Source organism: Mauremys reevesii, linkage group 7 (assembly GCF_016161935.1).
Source record: "Mauremys reevesii isolate NIE-2019 linkage group 7, ASM1616193v1, whole genome shotgun sequence".
NCBI lineage: Eukaryota > Metazoa > Chordata > Testudines > Geoemydidae > Mauremys > Mauremys reevesii.
The window spans coordinates 114,600,755-114,617,036 of NC_052629.1; the positions used below are offsets into that span (position 1 = coordinate 114,600,755).

At 37.7% G+C, this 16,282-nt stretch overlaps 1 protein-coding gene across 1 annotated transcript in view; it reads left to right on the forward strand.

Annotated features, from left to right (window-relative positions):
• The window catches only part of CNTN3 (contactin 3), a 225,926-nt gene that overhangs the window by 154,941 nt on the left and 54,703 nt on the right, over positions 1 to 16,282 (forward strand). Inside the window, exons 4-6 of the mRNA XM_039482772.1 lie at positions 9,174 to 9,377; positions 9,721 to 9,823; positions 10,748 to 10,932. Coding sequence (XP_039338706.1) covers positions 9,174 to 9,377; positions 9,721 to 9,823; positions 10,748 to 10,932 — 492 coding nt within the window. The remainder of the gene's footprint in view (positions 1 to 9,173; positions 9,378 to 9,720; positions 9,824 to 10,747; positions 10,933 to 16,282) is intronic.

Sequence of the window (16,282 nt, forward strand, 5' to 3'; positions counted from 1 at the left end):
GCTTGTGGTTCCTCTATCTGAGGGAAGTGGGGCATTATTGTTTTGTAGCAGCTTGGAAAGAAGAAGAGCCTTCTCGTTGTACCTAAGATCATTGTCTACCTCTCCAATCAACTGATAAAATGCATTATCATAAGGTGACTATATTGTTGTAGGGTAACTAGATAGTTTTGCTTTACGATTTGTTTTACCCGAGTAGGAAAAAAGGCATGTTGAGTGATAAACTGCATCCTTAGTGATCAAGTCTTCCGCAGGTATTCTGCATATCATGTCATCTCCTCCTTGAAGTGCTGCCTCCCTTAAATTGGTTGTTCTCTCATATGTTTGTATTTTATGAAGTTTCTTGTCTTTTTGTGTGTGGTTTTTCTCAAGCAAGCAATGCAACAAGACCAGTCAGTGGAGGACGTGCTTGCTCTGGTGGCTATAGAAGTAGGTGAGCATGGTGCTCTCTGATCAGATTCAGAGTAATTTTCTTCCTGAGTTCAGTACAGCTCTGACATGTGCCAAATTCGACTTGCTTGTGTGTTTCTGAAAGCAACCCCTGTGATAGGGTATTGGTGTCACATCATCTAAACTCATTCAGTAGCTGCCTATACAATTCATCTCTCCTGGCTCCAGCTGACAGCAGCACAAAATTCCGTCCAGCACTGGTGGCTTTTGATACTTGCATTCTTTTGATTTTCTTGACAAATAACACATTTTTCAAAGTTTGTGGTGAGCCTTTTGCTCTTTGATGTAAGCTTTAAGGGGTTTGTATCCTCCATGTTTTCCTATTCTGTAATTCCCTGTAATTCCCAAAGTATATTGTTAACATTAGCACCACCACTACTGCCACTTTTCATTTTGTGCAACTATGCAGATTTGTGCTAAATTAGATCTATATTTTAGTATCAAAATTGCCATTTTTTCTTTAGTGAGCACTTTGATTGAAGCCCAGTATGAAGCAGTGTATTGCCATCTGTAACAGTAATACTGACCTGTGCATAAATGTCACTGAATTAAAAAGCTAGTTTCTAGAATATTTCAAAGACTAGTACTTCATGTATAGGAAATTACAAATTGAAACCTTCTACCAGACAGACTAAATGCTACATTGTATGTGCACAAGCTTACAAATGGAGAAGCATGAAGGAACAATCAGTTGCACACCTACAAAATAGGAAATGACAGCCAAGGAAGGAGTACGGCAGAAAGGGATCTGCGGGTCATAGTGGACCATAAACTAAATATGAGTCTACAGTGTAATGCTGTTGCAAAAAAAGCGAACATCATTCCGGGATGTATTAGGAGGAGTGTTGTAAGCAACACATGAGAAGTAATTCTTCTGCTCTACTCTGTGCTGATTAGGTCTCAACGGGAATATTGTGTCCAGTTCTGGGCGCCACATTTCAGGAAGGATGTGGACAAATTGGAGAAAGTCCAGAGAAGAGCGACAAAAATGATTGAAGGTCTAGAAAATGTGACCTATGAGGGAAGATTGAAAAAATTGAGTTTGTTTAGTCTGGAAAAGAGAAGACTGAGAGGGGACATAACAGTTTTTAAGTGCATAAAAGATTGTTACAAGGAGAAGAGAGAAATATTGTTCTTAACCTCTTAGGACAAAAAGCAATGGGCTTAAATTTCAGCAACGGAGCTTTAGGTTGGACATTAGGAAAAACTTCCTAACTGTCAGGATGGTTAAGCACCTGAATAAATTGCCTAGGGAGGTTGTGGAATCTCCATCATTGGAGATTTTTTAAGAGCAGGTCGGACAAACACCTGTCAGGGATGATCTAGATAATACTTAGTCCTGCCATGAGTGCAGGGGATTGGTCTAGATGACCTCTTGCTATGATTCTATGAATTCATATACATTCATATCTATCCACTATGCAGTACAAACTGAGTACGCAATCTACTCCTACTGTTGCTCCTCATCAGATTGTGTCTAAATATACATAAAATAAGCTTCCAATTGAGATATGATGTCAGTGGTGTGTAGAATGGGTACATTAAACTCCCCATATATGGCCCTTTTTGGAGAATTGCCACAGGTCTGCTTGTCATACAGTGCTTTCAAGTTGATATGCAGACAAGTTGGTTGTCACCCCTCCAGGCCTTCAGGCAATTTTCACACATCCTTAGGAAGGTTGCATGAAAGAGCTTGACAATGTGTCAGTGGAACCAGCTGTGGTCTTAACAGGATTTTCAACTGGATTAAAACTATTTTGAAGTTACATATAACTACGCTTTACATATCCCATCTATGGTGGTAGGGATCTAATGAGAGTTCATTAACACCTTTTCTTCATGTCTGCAAGTAATAGGGTGTTATATTTGGGTCTACAGCTATAATGACTACAGGAAGTGTGTAGGAATTTGTGTTGTATTTTACAGCAATAATATACTGTCAGATTTTCTTGAGTCCAGTAACTAAAAATATGAAGGCAGATCATAGAATCATATAAATGTAAGACTTGATGACCTATCAAGGTCCCTCCTAGTCTGGTATCTTACACTGAGGCCGGGCTAAGTATTATCTAGAACATCCCTGACAGGTGTTTGTCTAACCTGTTCTTAGAAATCTCCAATGACTGAGATTCCACAATCTATGTATGTAATTTGTTTCTTCTGAGGTCTCCATTCCAGTTGCAGTTGCTGGTTTATGTGGAAAATCTGACTCCTATTGTTTCTCCACTTAACACTGTGATTATGATGCAGTTAACATCAGAAAAACATCTGCCAAATTGTAAAAGACAGATGGGTGCATCTGTAGACAGGAAAAAGTGTCGGGTCTAACCTGATTTTTCTGTGGATTTTAGCTTGCTTTCTAATAAATAGTGAAATCTACTATTCCCTAAGGATTGACTGTTTCTTTACAGTGCATTGTGTCTTCCAAATGCCTCTGTTACAATCCATCTTGTGCTGCATCAAGGATATGTGGGGGTTGCACCTCACACATCCTTAATCCATCATGAGTCTTTCTCCATATGGTCTAGAAAGTACAGTGTTGTGATATGAAAATAGTGGAGGCACCTGGAATAAAAACACAGATGTTGGAAGGGAGATAAAACCTCATGCCAGTCTGCACCTGCAAGGCGGGGGGAGGGAGGAAGTGTAGTGGCAAATTATCCCACATCTGCCTACTCTGGGGTTTCTTGTACTTTCCTCTAAAGCATTTGTTACTGGGCGCAAGATGAGTCTGATCCATGGTAATTCCTATGTTGATGTTAGATAAAGAAACCAACCAGAGACAACTTTTTAATTTTTTTAAAAATAATTTATTTAATTTTGGTCTGGGTACATTGTCATATGGGAAAGATGGCTATGTACCAGATGGAAAAGTCAGGGCTAGAATAGTCTATTGAAAGTGCTTTGAAGGGAGCAGAGGAAAATTAGGTGAGTTGTGCTAAATTCAGGTGCCTCATTTTAGTTCTCTTTGTGGATTAAATACACAATTAGGTAAGGCCTTTGTAACAATCTGTATTCCTATGCTCACCCTTTTTACAAAATTATAATGGATTTTGTACAAGGTATGCCTTGTGAGGTATCTTTTGAAAACTCATAATCTGCTGATCATTATTGTCCTGTTAAAATATGTGCGTCAACATTGTATGTAAAGTTATAAGATCTTACTATATAATATAACTGACACATTCCAAGCTTAGAAAAGCAGGCACAAACTAGTCCCTCAAAGACAAAAGGCAAACTGAAGCTTCAGCCTGGTGTCAATAAAATCAAATGGGCTATCACCTGTTTAAGTGGCCATTCTTTGGCAGGAAAAAGAGTGTGAGCAAGAAATTTACATCTTGGCAAAGAAGCAGTTGGAAGTTCCTGTCTCCCCAGACTTTTTGTCTCCTGAATCCTGGAGATGATTCTCAAAGAAGAGGAAAAGGATGAAAATGAGGAACAGAGGCCCAAAATCATCTTTCCCTTCATCTCTACTCATGGCATCAACAACACTTGAAGGATGAAGGAAGCATCATTAGACTAGGGAGAGATCCTGGCTGAAAAGTTTCTATCTAGTAAGACTGCTAAAATATATGGCAAGAGAAACCTTTTCTTTGAATTCACTTCGCTTGTTAAATTAGGTATTAGTTTGCATTTTACCTTTTTATTTCTTTGTAGCCAATTCGGACTTTTAAGGCTCATTACTTATCACTTAAAAAATCTATCTTTCTGTAGTTAATACATTTGTGTTATTGTTTTATCTAAACTAGTGTGTGTTTGGATTATGTATTTGGGAAACTTCATTTGAGATAACAAGGTTTATGCTTATTATTTTCTATTAATGAAATCACAGACTTTATATGAGCTTGCATTGTCCGGGAGGATGCTGGACAGTACAAGATGCACGTTTCTGGGGGAAGGTCTGGGACTGAGAGTCTGCTTGTGTTACCCTGCAAAGTAATTCATAAGTGGCTGATTATAGCACTCATAAAATATAGCTGAAAATGATTTACATGCTGGAGGCTATGTGTGAGCAGACCAGCAGTGGTTGCTCTCACAGCGAAGCATGCAAGAGGTACCCATCAGTCCAGATTGCACCTTGGGGAATGTAACAGCCTTAAAACACTAACCTGGAATTTCAGTCACTTCCTCAGCTTGCTTTCTTAGTCTTCTGAGCCCAGCTTAGCATAGATAGGGTTGGCACTTGGAACTCAGAACCTGGCTGTTCACTGTAGATCAAAGCTAGCTTGGGTAGGCAGACATGAGCTTCTACAATCTCACTTCGTGATGGCTGTACAGACATACCCATCACTTTGGTGCTTTTGAAAATTGTACTCTTAAATTCCTAAGTGACAGGAAATGACAGTGCTAGACTTGAAATATTATGCTGATTAAGACAATTTTATCTTTAAATTCTCTAGCCTGCATACATTTAAACTTGGAAGCTTTGTAATTGAACTATTATGTATATGCAGTGCCTAGCACAAAGGGGGACTTGATCCCAGATGGGGCCTCTCGATGCTATTGTAATATGAATAATAATAAAATAGGAATAAATAATGCTGGAAAAATGGCTGAAGTTATCATACTTGGAGAAAAAATGTGGAAATAAGCCACGAGCTAAACAAATAAAAATTAAAAATTGAGTAGTAGCTATAATTCTCTATGCCTTATGCCCCTTGTGGTCGCAAGAAAGAAAAAACTGTATGGTTGAAAACAGAGGATTAGATCTCTGAGGAAACCTAAAAAAGGATGCATTACTTTCATTTATAATAGAAGAAATACAATGGACAGGAAAGAAGAGATTTTATGTCACTAGAGGTACAGTAAGAGCAGCAAAAGGCAAGCAGAGCAAATGCAATAAGTCACAGAACAAGTTATTTAATATGAATTTATTGGGGAAAAATACAGTTTTGTTAGTCACTGTAAATATAAATGAAATACTAGCTATGGGATGCTGGGGAAAGGAACGTTGTACTTCATTTTTAAAAGAATCAATAAAAATTTCTGTTGAAAGGGCAGTTAGGATTTATTCATACACCGCTACCTCGATATAATGCCACCCGATATAACTCAAATTTGGATATAACGCGGTAAAGCAGTGCTCCGGGGGGACGGTGCTGCGCGCTCCAGCAGATCAAAGCAAGTTCGATATAACACGATTTCACCTATAACGGTAAGATTTTTTGGCTCCCAAGGACAGTGTTATATCGAGGTAGAGGTGTAGAATGTCTATATGTCTGATCAAACTGGGATATACTGGGCCTGACTGTTGTCCTCCGTCACAAGAGTAATTATTGACTTGACTGAAGTTACTCCTGCTTTATGCCAGGATAATGAGAGCCGAATCACGCCTCTGCTTTTTACACCAAGTATCCAAATCCTTATTTTTTGCTTTAGTGTCTTTTTCTGGAGGAAAAATAAAACAGATTAATTAAAACAGAGTCAACAAAAAACAGTTTTACAAAAGAATCTGCTTTATAATTTACTTTAAACAACATTTCTTTTAAGGATTGTATGTAGGTGGCTGTGTTTAGTATCTCGAACTGCTGAAGAGAAACAATCACATCTGAAAAGACTATTCAGAATGATTTTACAATGTCATGCTAATTATCTAACTTCTGCAGCTTTCAGTATAAAACAAGCTAGACTGTGATAATAAAGTTAGAGTAAACTCGTCGCTTTAACAAAATGAAGACTTACGCTTCTATCCTTTATTAAACAGAAATGTCCCCACATTAGAAATTATTCCCTCCCTATTGTGAAAAATGTTAATATTTAACAGGGCTGAAATCAATAGGACTGTATGGAAATGAAATAAGATTCTGTAGGAATTATTCTATAGAAAGTGTGTCACTCTTTGTTTTTATCAGTGTTATGAATCCTATAGAATTCTATAGCAATTATATAATTCTTTATAAAATTCCATAGGGTGCTTTTGAAAAATAATTATAGAAATGTCAGTATTTTAACTCATCCTATAGGACTTTTGCATACACTCCTGAACACTGGGTAAATTGAAGAGTCTGATCTAAAGTCTGTGTCTCTTGCTCATCTCCAGCATTAAACTATATAAGCAAAGGAACATCAGAGTTTTCTCTGCTGTTTTAAATAAGGATTGGAAGGCAATACACCCAAGACTCTCAGTAAGAAAGGGATGGTGTAGCATATTGGGGAAGAGAGGTAAAGAAAAAATAATTCAAACCAGAGCCAGAAGGAAGGGGAAAGGTGAAAACATGGAATGAGGATAATAAGGCAGAGCAAAAAGGGCAGCTCAAGCAGGATAAGGAATGAAGAAATCAAACAGGTAAAAGGACATACCGTTTGATTTTTTTTTTTCTGGTTTATTATGCTCCCCTGTTGTAAAATCAGAACTGGTTTGGTTTATTTTATTTTAATTTTTTTAAGCACGTCGGTATGCAAACTGATGCAACCCTTTGGCTTCTGGAAAGGGGCGGATAACCTTGGTTCAGCATAGTTTTGGGAGCCCTCTTTAGTCCTTTTGGGGGTACCTTAGGTGTAGCTGAGGAGCATTACATTTCCCTTCCAAAGGTCGCATTATGCCTAGCTTGAACCCAACAGGAAGCTTGCCAATGTGAAAATATGTAAATGTCAGTTTTAAAGAGCCACCTTATCAGAAAGGGAATAAATGTCATCAAAGTTCAGTCGCTCACATACAGTGAATGTCTCTTTGTCTTAGAAAGCAGTAGTCTGGGCTCAGTGCTACCATGCTTACTTACGCTATGTGGTAGTTGAGCAGGCACAGAGTGAGGCACTCCACAACAGTGGGTTTAATCTAGTCCCCTTTTTCTATAAGATAAGGTGGGGATGCATGGCCTGATTTATAATATTTTGCACCCTCTTTGTAGTTGCATTCCTTGCTATGCCTCCTGCACCCCACTCTGGTCTCCTGGCCTGTCGTGTAAGGTGCACTCATTTTATATGCCCAATGGACACAGGTTACCCTTCTTCCCCACTTCTCATAAATTTTGATACATGATATTGTGGAAAAATTGCTAAATATACAGAGGGGGACACTTTCAAAGGCACTCAATGTTGACCTAACTCTGGTCTCTTTGAAGGTAATGATAAAATTCCTATTGCCTTAACCTGGGAGAACTAGGCTCTTTTAGGTAAGTTTTAGCCCATATATAGACTTTAAGGTGGGAAGGGACCATTGTGACTAGCTAGTCTGATCTCCTGCATGACACATCATAGAATTTTCCTACTGTATTTTCCACTGCATGCATCCTATGAAGTGGGTTTTTGCCCATGAAAGCTTATGCCCAAATAAATTTGTTAGTCTCTAAGGTGCCGCAAGTACTCCCCATTCTTCTAACCCAGCAAGATATTTAGAGATAATACAGCATGTACATCTGAATATCCATCTACAAAGTTCATAGACCTCAAGCCTTATGCTAACTGCTGAAGCCAGTGTCTTAGGCCTGGTCTACACTGGGAGGGGGGTCAAACTAAGGTACGCAAGTTCAGCTACGCAAATAGCGTAGCTGAACTCGAACTACCTTAGTTCGAACTACTCACCCGTCCAGACGCCGCGGGATCAAAGTCCATGGCTCCCCCGTCGACTCCACCACCGCCGTTCGCGGTGGTGGAGTTCCGGAGTCGATGGGAGCGCGTTCGATATATGAGATGAGACGCGATATATCGAACTCTGAGAAGTCGATCGCTACCCGCCGACCCGGGCGGGTAGTATGGACGTACCCTTACAGGATACAGGCTAAAGCTCTAAATGCTCCGTAGGCTACAGTATAACTCTGCTGTGTGGGGACACTTACACTGGAATAAATGTCCACATAGGGTTGCAGGGGTTATACATGTATAAATAGTCTGGTTTAAATTCACTCCTTAGGTTATACTGAAAAACTTTTCTGTTTTGGCAAGGGATTATGTCATATAAAGAGACTTATACTAAAAGTTCATTAGGTCTCTTGGGTATATTCTTCCAGTAATAAATGCTTCCTAATATAACAAAAGCCTAACTCTTGAAAACAACATTCAGGCTCAATACAAAGCAAAAGGTCTTACTGTTAACATTGTCTATGACTTTGCTAATGGAGGGAGTTTAAATTTTAATAAAAGAAAATTAAACATAATTTGGAAATCTATCCCATTTTGATGTCTGTTTTGTATTACTCAGTACATAAATATTTTAATAATTTGCTTTAGTCCAACTTCTCCCATAGATATCATCTCCAGTGTTGTGACATTGTTCTTCTGATTCCCTGTTCTATTGGAACTCGCTGGAATTTAGTTCTAAGAATTGTTAAATTCGCACTCTCTCTTTTGATAGCGGCACTGAAATGATCACTACATGCACACCTATGGTTTTCTAATGAGCTGCGTGTGGAGAGGTATAATCTCCATTTGCAAAGGCAGGGCAAATGCTATAAGGTATTTTAATACCAGGGCAGGTCAATCAAAACTCAAGTGAAAAATTGTTTGCTGCCTGCAAAACATATTTGAAGCAGTGGATATAAGGTTTCCTGCCTGTGCCTGTTTGGGAGCTGTCGAAGGTGATGGGGTAGGGAAATACTGGTGTATTTCTATATAAATTGTCCCAGGTAAAGTAGCCAATTCCTCCTGGCTGAGGCATAACTAACTTCACCCAGCTACCAGTATTTGCGAGAATATCGTACCTCCCAGTTTGAAGCCCAACTTCTTGTGCTATCAGGCAGACTGTGTATATTACATTCCTATTTCTTTTTTTTTTTTTTAACACAAATTAGAACTGTCATTTGCTTGGATCTTCAACAAATATCCATCATTTGTACAAGAGGACAGTCGCCGATTTGTGTCTCAGGAGACGGGGCATCTCTACATAGCTAAAGTGGAGCCATCAGATGTAGGAAATTACACCTGTGTTGTGACCAGCACTGTAACAAACACCAGAATTCTCGGTTCACCAACCCCTCTAGTGCTGCGCACAGATGGTATGACTTCAATCTGAAACTGTATATTGATTAAAACTGCTGTCTACATACACATAGTATCTGGTGCATACATTTTTGTCATATGTAGAGTAATCTTTCATGCATATCAAGAGTAGTAGTTTCTAATCAAAAGATTAGTGCTGACTGTGAACTACTCTACTGTACACTGAAATTATTTGTCTCATGGGAAGAAAATCCCGAGGCCCACAAGTTTTTCTTAAAACAGTGTGCATTTGATCAGAAGAGATGGATATGTTGAACCGAACTTGCTGTAATGCTAAAGAAAAAGGCAGAACTATACAAATAAAAACTACTGATCTTTTGTCGTTCTCATAATTAACAGGTGTTATGGGTGAATATGAACCCAAAATAGAAGTTCAGTTTCCTGAGACGCTGCCTGCAGCTAAAGGTTCAACAGTGAAACTGGAATGTTTTGCCCTAGGAAAGTAAGTTCTTATACACTTTATTAAAATTAAAAACATGTATATAGGCAACATAGCAATTTAAATGAGACTTCAAGTTACCCTGAATACAATCAATATGATGTTATATTGACATTTATTCAAACCATCCGTGGTATGCAAACACACACAGAATTCTCATTGTACTGTTAACTGATGCTGTCATAATACTTCTTTTCTTTGACATTGTAAATATCCATAAAAACAGTTTCTTAGCACATCATCATAGTTCTTTCCTCTTATCTAAACTTAGTCCCTTCTGCTCTTCACTAACGGTTTGAGAACCAGTCTTAATTTCTGCAAATGTATTTGCCAATTATTCTATAGGTTATTTGACGAGAGCTTTGCCGAGTATTCATGATTTAGGGTGTGAGATTGGCAACCTAAATCATATAATACTGCTTGTACTTATTGACTAGGTGACCGAAATTTTTAAAATCAGAGAATTAATGAACAGCAACGGAAGAATGCAAATTTCAAAATTGCTTAGTCTCGTCCTATGTTTCTTCCCATGGAAGTCGATCATAAAACTGCCTTTGACTTCAGTGGGAAACCAACACTAAGATTTTTTGAAAATCCTATCCTAAAGTATTTCTGGAATGCAGCTACTGGGATTTTGTAGAAAGTTTTACAAACACTGAACAGTCAGCCAAATTGTTGTGAATAATGGACAATCTGCCAACACAAATAATAGTGAACCAAACACAATGCATATATTTGCAAATCAGTTTCTTCAGTGTTCCACCATCTGTAATATATGATGTATATTAGATAAAAATTGACTACAAACCTTTTTTCTTTAGTCAGTATTGAGGTTATTTTAATTTCACATGATGTATATAATGTTACCAAATGACTGTTCTTAAGCAAACTTTTTAAAAGTAACTAATCCCATAACTTTCCTTTTAGCCCAGTGCCTCAGATAAACTGGAGAAGAACTGATGGCCTGCCATTTCCAAGTAAAGTAAAGTTGAGAAAATCCAATGGCATGATTGAAATTCCAAATTTCCAGCAGGAGGATGCAGGCCTCTATGAGTGCATTACTGAAAATTCAAGAGGGAAAAACATTGCAAGAGGACGTCTCACCTACTATGGTAGGAAGCTTTCATCATTACAAAGTAAGAGCGTAATTTATGTAGGACAGACTATGGATACATGGTTTAATACAGTACCCTAGAATTCCTGCAGTTAAAAATCAGGTGCCATCTAATTGCTACATGAGAAGAAGAGAATCTCCACATCCAGTTTTGAAGGTTTTCTTGCTTAAACAGGCTTTATTCCAAGTGAAACAATCTTTAAAGCTTCAAAAATAGGAAATGAGGGCTTTCTCCTGCTAAGAACATCCACGTTCAAGAGCACTCCTGCAAGTGGTATGGGAAGAACCAACAGAATAATTAGTTACCTAAAGCTCTCTCTTTTTTTTTATGATACTGTCATTGATGAATAGGTCAAAGCTTTCCAATGGTCATAATTGTTTTGCATACTACATGTGGAATCCATACTTCCATTTAAATAAATAATCTGATTTTTGAGGATCCTTTTGGGATTATCAAATCATATTTACAGGAAAATTAAATTCCATCTTGGTTTAGAAAAAATGATTCCCCAATACTCTCAAATCCTTTGTGTTCAAAAGGACCAATGAGGCTTTAAGATGAATAAATAAATTAGGGAATGTAGTCTAACTTAAATTCCATGTTTCTTCATTTTCTAATAGCTGGAGAACAGCTACAGTCTCTTGTGCATTTAAAACTATACAGCCAATTGAATATCAACAATGCATATTGGTGTTTTCTTAATGGTAAAGTGATTTACAGGCAAACTGGCAATTGACAATTTTTGTGAAGTCAAATCTCAGCAAATGTAATTTTCCTTAGGAGTAACAATTAAATGAATGTTTCACTGTATGCTATGAAGTGTTTACTTCATGTAAGATTATTTTAACAAAGATACAAAAGTTGTATATACAAGGATAGAAAGTAGCTTCAAAGAAGATCACAGAAATATTCTTTTCAGATGTTTATGCTTTGATACAGCACACAAAGTGCTACAGCATAAATATCCTGAATTTTGATTCAATTTATGTAAAGGTGGTTTCACAAATAAGTGGAAAGGCAAATTTTCCTCCATCTGCAGTTAAATGAAAAAGGATAGACTGATTGTCCATGTGCAGGTAGCAGTTATGAATCCTACAATAAACATTACATATATAAGAAAATACAGTACAAAATGGCTAGGATTCATCCGCCAGCACCACATCTGAGACTTGGCTCTGTGCACTGCTTTTTATAGAGTGACTTTCATTAGCAACTTGCAAAGTCTTAAGTAAGTGACAGTACATCCATTGAGTACAGCAGTTTTACGACAGTGTAATAAACGCATTGATTTATGAGCCACACCACCACAAACCTGGTGTAACACACTGGTTCTAGACAACTGATTTATTGGTTACTTGGCATAATTTAAGCTATAAAACACTGTTTCCTATGTTGCATTGGGGCTCCTAGAGGACACGTGCCTGAATCAAAGAAAGTTTCTGCACAACGGATGGCACAACTGGGTTGGGGCTACTGAGAACAGAGAGTCCTGACCTGCCTCTGACCTTAGAACCATAAAAGGATGAAAATGTTCACTGCAAACTCTGTATCCACATGGGAATTTGAACTCTCTCAGAGTTAGTATTCAGCTACAATGTTGGGGATAGGTTCATCCCTATTATTGATGGTTAAGACAGAAACCACAACTATACATATTATAATGGTACAAAAGTTTTACAAGTTGATTAATTTGTTCTGATTAGTGAAATCCATATCACAAAATCAAATAGTCTTACCTGGTCCTTCTACTTTGATACTTTCTCTGTTGACATAAGTTGCAAACCAACCAGTCTATATTAAGGAAAGTGTATTTATATAACTTTTTTCTTTTGGCAGCTGGGGGATTGTTTGTAGATTAAAACTGTTCTGTAACTGAAGATTCTATCTTCATGTGACTCTAATATTTACTTGTCACTGACTGTGATGTCACAGCTCAGAAACCTTTCTGGTAAAGAAATGTAAGCTTAAAGTATATGCAATTTAATCATCCAGTAAACTCCCGTGTCAATTATTTTGGAGTTCCTGAATAAGTTATTCTGAGAAGCACAGGGTGAGAAATTTAGTGAAACTAATGCAATATATTAATGATTCAGAAAAGATCAGACATCTGCTAGAAAGCACCAACTCTGGTGAGAGACAATTATAATGCATGGTGGTAATACTAGTGCAGGTTGGCTGGTGTTTAAAGGTTTTATGAGCCTGAGATGCTTCTGTTACTCGTATGTGGTGAAATATGCACATAACTAATGAAGAATCTAATATGATTCACCAAGGAGAGGGGGGTATATCTTCCTCTCACACAGTCACCACACTATCCTGCCCCCTTTTCTCATCAAGAAGTTTGATGTTTTTACTAATTATGGCCCTCATTCAGCAAAGCACTTAGTCTTGTGTTTGACTTTAAGCATGTGCTTAATTCTCATTGACAAATCGGATTTAGGACAAGTTTGAAGTTAATCACATGCTTAAGTACTTTGCTGAATAAGGTTGGATTGGGGCTTAAAGTTAAGTATATTCTAAGTGTTTTTCTGAGTCTAGGCCTATTTTATCTGTAAATACTATATTGGAGGTTTGAGCGTATTTCCTTGTGCTTGTTAAAAATCCCACACACACCAGTGGTACTGTATAAATAATGGAGCAGGTGTTATTATTCTAGTTCAGTACTGCTACTTTCAACACTTTTCTGAAGTTGTTAATTAAGATAGATATCTAAAACAAATATTCTTGACTCTTTCATAATGTCACTAAGATCTTATTAATCCTCTTAATTATTTCTCTCCTGAAGAAGTTTATTAGGGGATGATCCAATGTCAAGTTAACAACTTACTTTTCTTTCCACAGTTCTATCATGTTTAATACCTGATTTCTCCACACTACAGTCCTTGTCTTTTAAAAATTGAAAACCTGGGTCAGATATTGCTCTAATTTATCATATCGTCATGACATAGATTGCCCTCACCTTCAGTATTGTGCTCCATTACGATCACCCCCATCCCATAAAAGATAGAGGAAACTCAGTGAAGATGTTTGAAAACAGAGACGCTTCCAAATGAGGACAGGTGAAAAAGATTACCTTTATGTAGATTAGAGATAAATAAGAGGTGACAAGATAAAAGTACCTAAAATAAGTATAGATGTCTGTGAACTCCTATTTACTCCATTTCTTCATGCAAACAAAGTCACAAAATAAAATTAGTAGCCAACACATTTTAAAATGATCAAAGGAAATGCATTTTTACACACAGAATGACCCTGCAAAACTCAACTGATTCAACTATTATTGAGGCAAAGAGCTTAATGGAGGGACACAATTCCTTCCCCTTTCCTTTCTTGCTCCTTAGGTTAGTCATTTTTCTGCTGGTCTGTAATAGCAATACATTACTATTGTGCTGGCCAGCACGTTTGCAGCAAAACCAACGCTCTGTCCATTCCCTAATCACTCACCTAGGAGAGCAGTGGGTGAACATCAACCCCCCTATTTCTGCTCACCTGGACCCAAGGTCTGGTGAGTGTAAGGTGAAAGGAGGATTTCTACACTTATGAGGGTGTATAGCCCAAGAGACAGTTAACCCCCTTATAAATTGTTGGTGTATAAGCTGCTGGTGCTCTGGGTCTGCAGTAATGTAATAATAAAACTACATTGAGATTGCAGTATCTTTGAAAATAGAGCATTGCTAGAGCAATCGAATTATATATACTCTAAAATATTAGCGCTTTTGTCAGATAACCTCAATCTGTCTTGTTCATAGAGATTTCTTCACAACATTAATTACAAAAATATAAATAAACAAATTAACATTGACGAGTTGCTGAGCTTGATCAACTTGAAACTTAATCATCAACGTTATCTAATGATTTAATTGCTTTGCTACTGAGACAGATTGTTAATCTTTGTATGTACTAAATCTTCCCAGTTATTAAAAATTAAAAAAAATAAGTCTGATTGCTGGAGGTATTGAAGGCAGTTTGTTTTTTTGAGGTGTGCTTTTGGTTAAAGAGGATGGGGCACCTCAAAACTCCAAAACTCACTTATTTTGCCCCCCCCCCCAAAGGGCAAATTAATGCTTAATCATTTAATTTTGTATATACAGATAAGCTCATCACTTCCATCAACATGATGGTAAAGTAGCTTGAGAGTCATAGCCTGAGATTTGGAAAGATATTGCCCTGTTATCTAGAAAAGCAGAGAAGAAATTTTCCATTTTTGCTGAATGTCATAAAGTGGTAATTTTGGTTGAACTGTTGTAACTAATTTTTCTGCTAATGTATTTCCTGACTACTGGGTCAGCAGAAAACATAGGCCAGTACAGTTGAGTTTTTCACCCCAGTTCTCAGTTCCCTACATGTCTTCCCAGTAAGGAGTTCCCCATCTCTATGGCAACTGGGGACAGACCAGATCTTTGCTCAGAGCCTGGTCTTAAGATCTCCTTCAGGAAGAACTCCCTACAATTCTCTGCATTGGCTCCATGGCTCCCTTTGTCACAGAGTTTTCATGAGGTTTTAGACAAGGGGAATAAGCCCTCCCTTTGTCCCAGGGGAGAATCTTCAAACTACCTTATCTTGGGAAATGTTCCTTATGAAGCTACTGCTTCTTGAGGTTCCAGCAGGGGCATTACATGTTAGGAGGAGGCCATTGCTGTCATGAGAGTTGGAAGACTAAGGCTGGGATTGTCTAGAAAACCATCCAATTGATTTTTCTAAGTCTGGGCACATTTCCCTTTATGAGTGGAGTTTCACGGTGGGCCCTCATCTGGATGTGAACTACCACAGAAAATGGATGTTTGACATAATCAGGGGAGGATATAAAATAGAACTTGTTAACAAGTTTATCCATTCCCAGAATTTAATTAAAATAAAACAGCACTATCAACCAGTCCTTCATAGCATCAAAAGATGTAGGGGGCAATAGTTTCTCCTGCATAATGAAATGATAGAACCAGTTCTGTAGAGAGACAGATATTTTGGTAAGGTCACAAGATTTTGTGGTACCAAAGAGAAAACAAAGTGATGTAGCCCATTTTAGATTTCAGATCTCCTAACAAGACCAGTATTCCAGGTGGAAATCCAGCATTACATTATCTTCCCAAGATTTCAGAAAATGAAAATAAACTTCTTGGAGATCTATTGAAGATATGATCAGGGAGAGTCAACCAGAGATACTTTAGCTTTTGCTACAACAAGAAGTGTTTTCAATACAGAATACTTCCCTTGTAGTCTTGTAACTGATATACAAGTATTCTCAGATGCCATTTCATCCCTCCATTCAGATGATAAACTTCTCATCATGTTATACATGGCCCAGCAGCCAAAACTGAAAGCCCTTGGAGCAAGTATGAGCAAACAAATG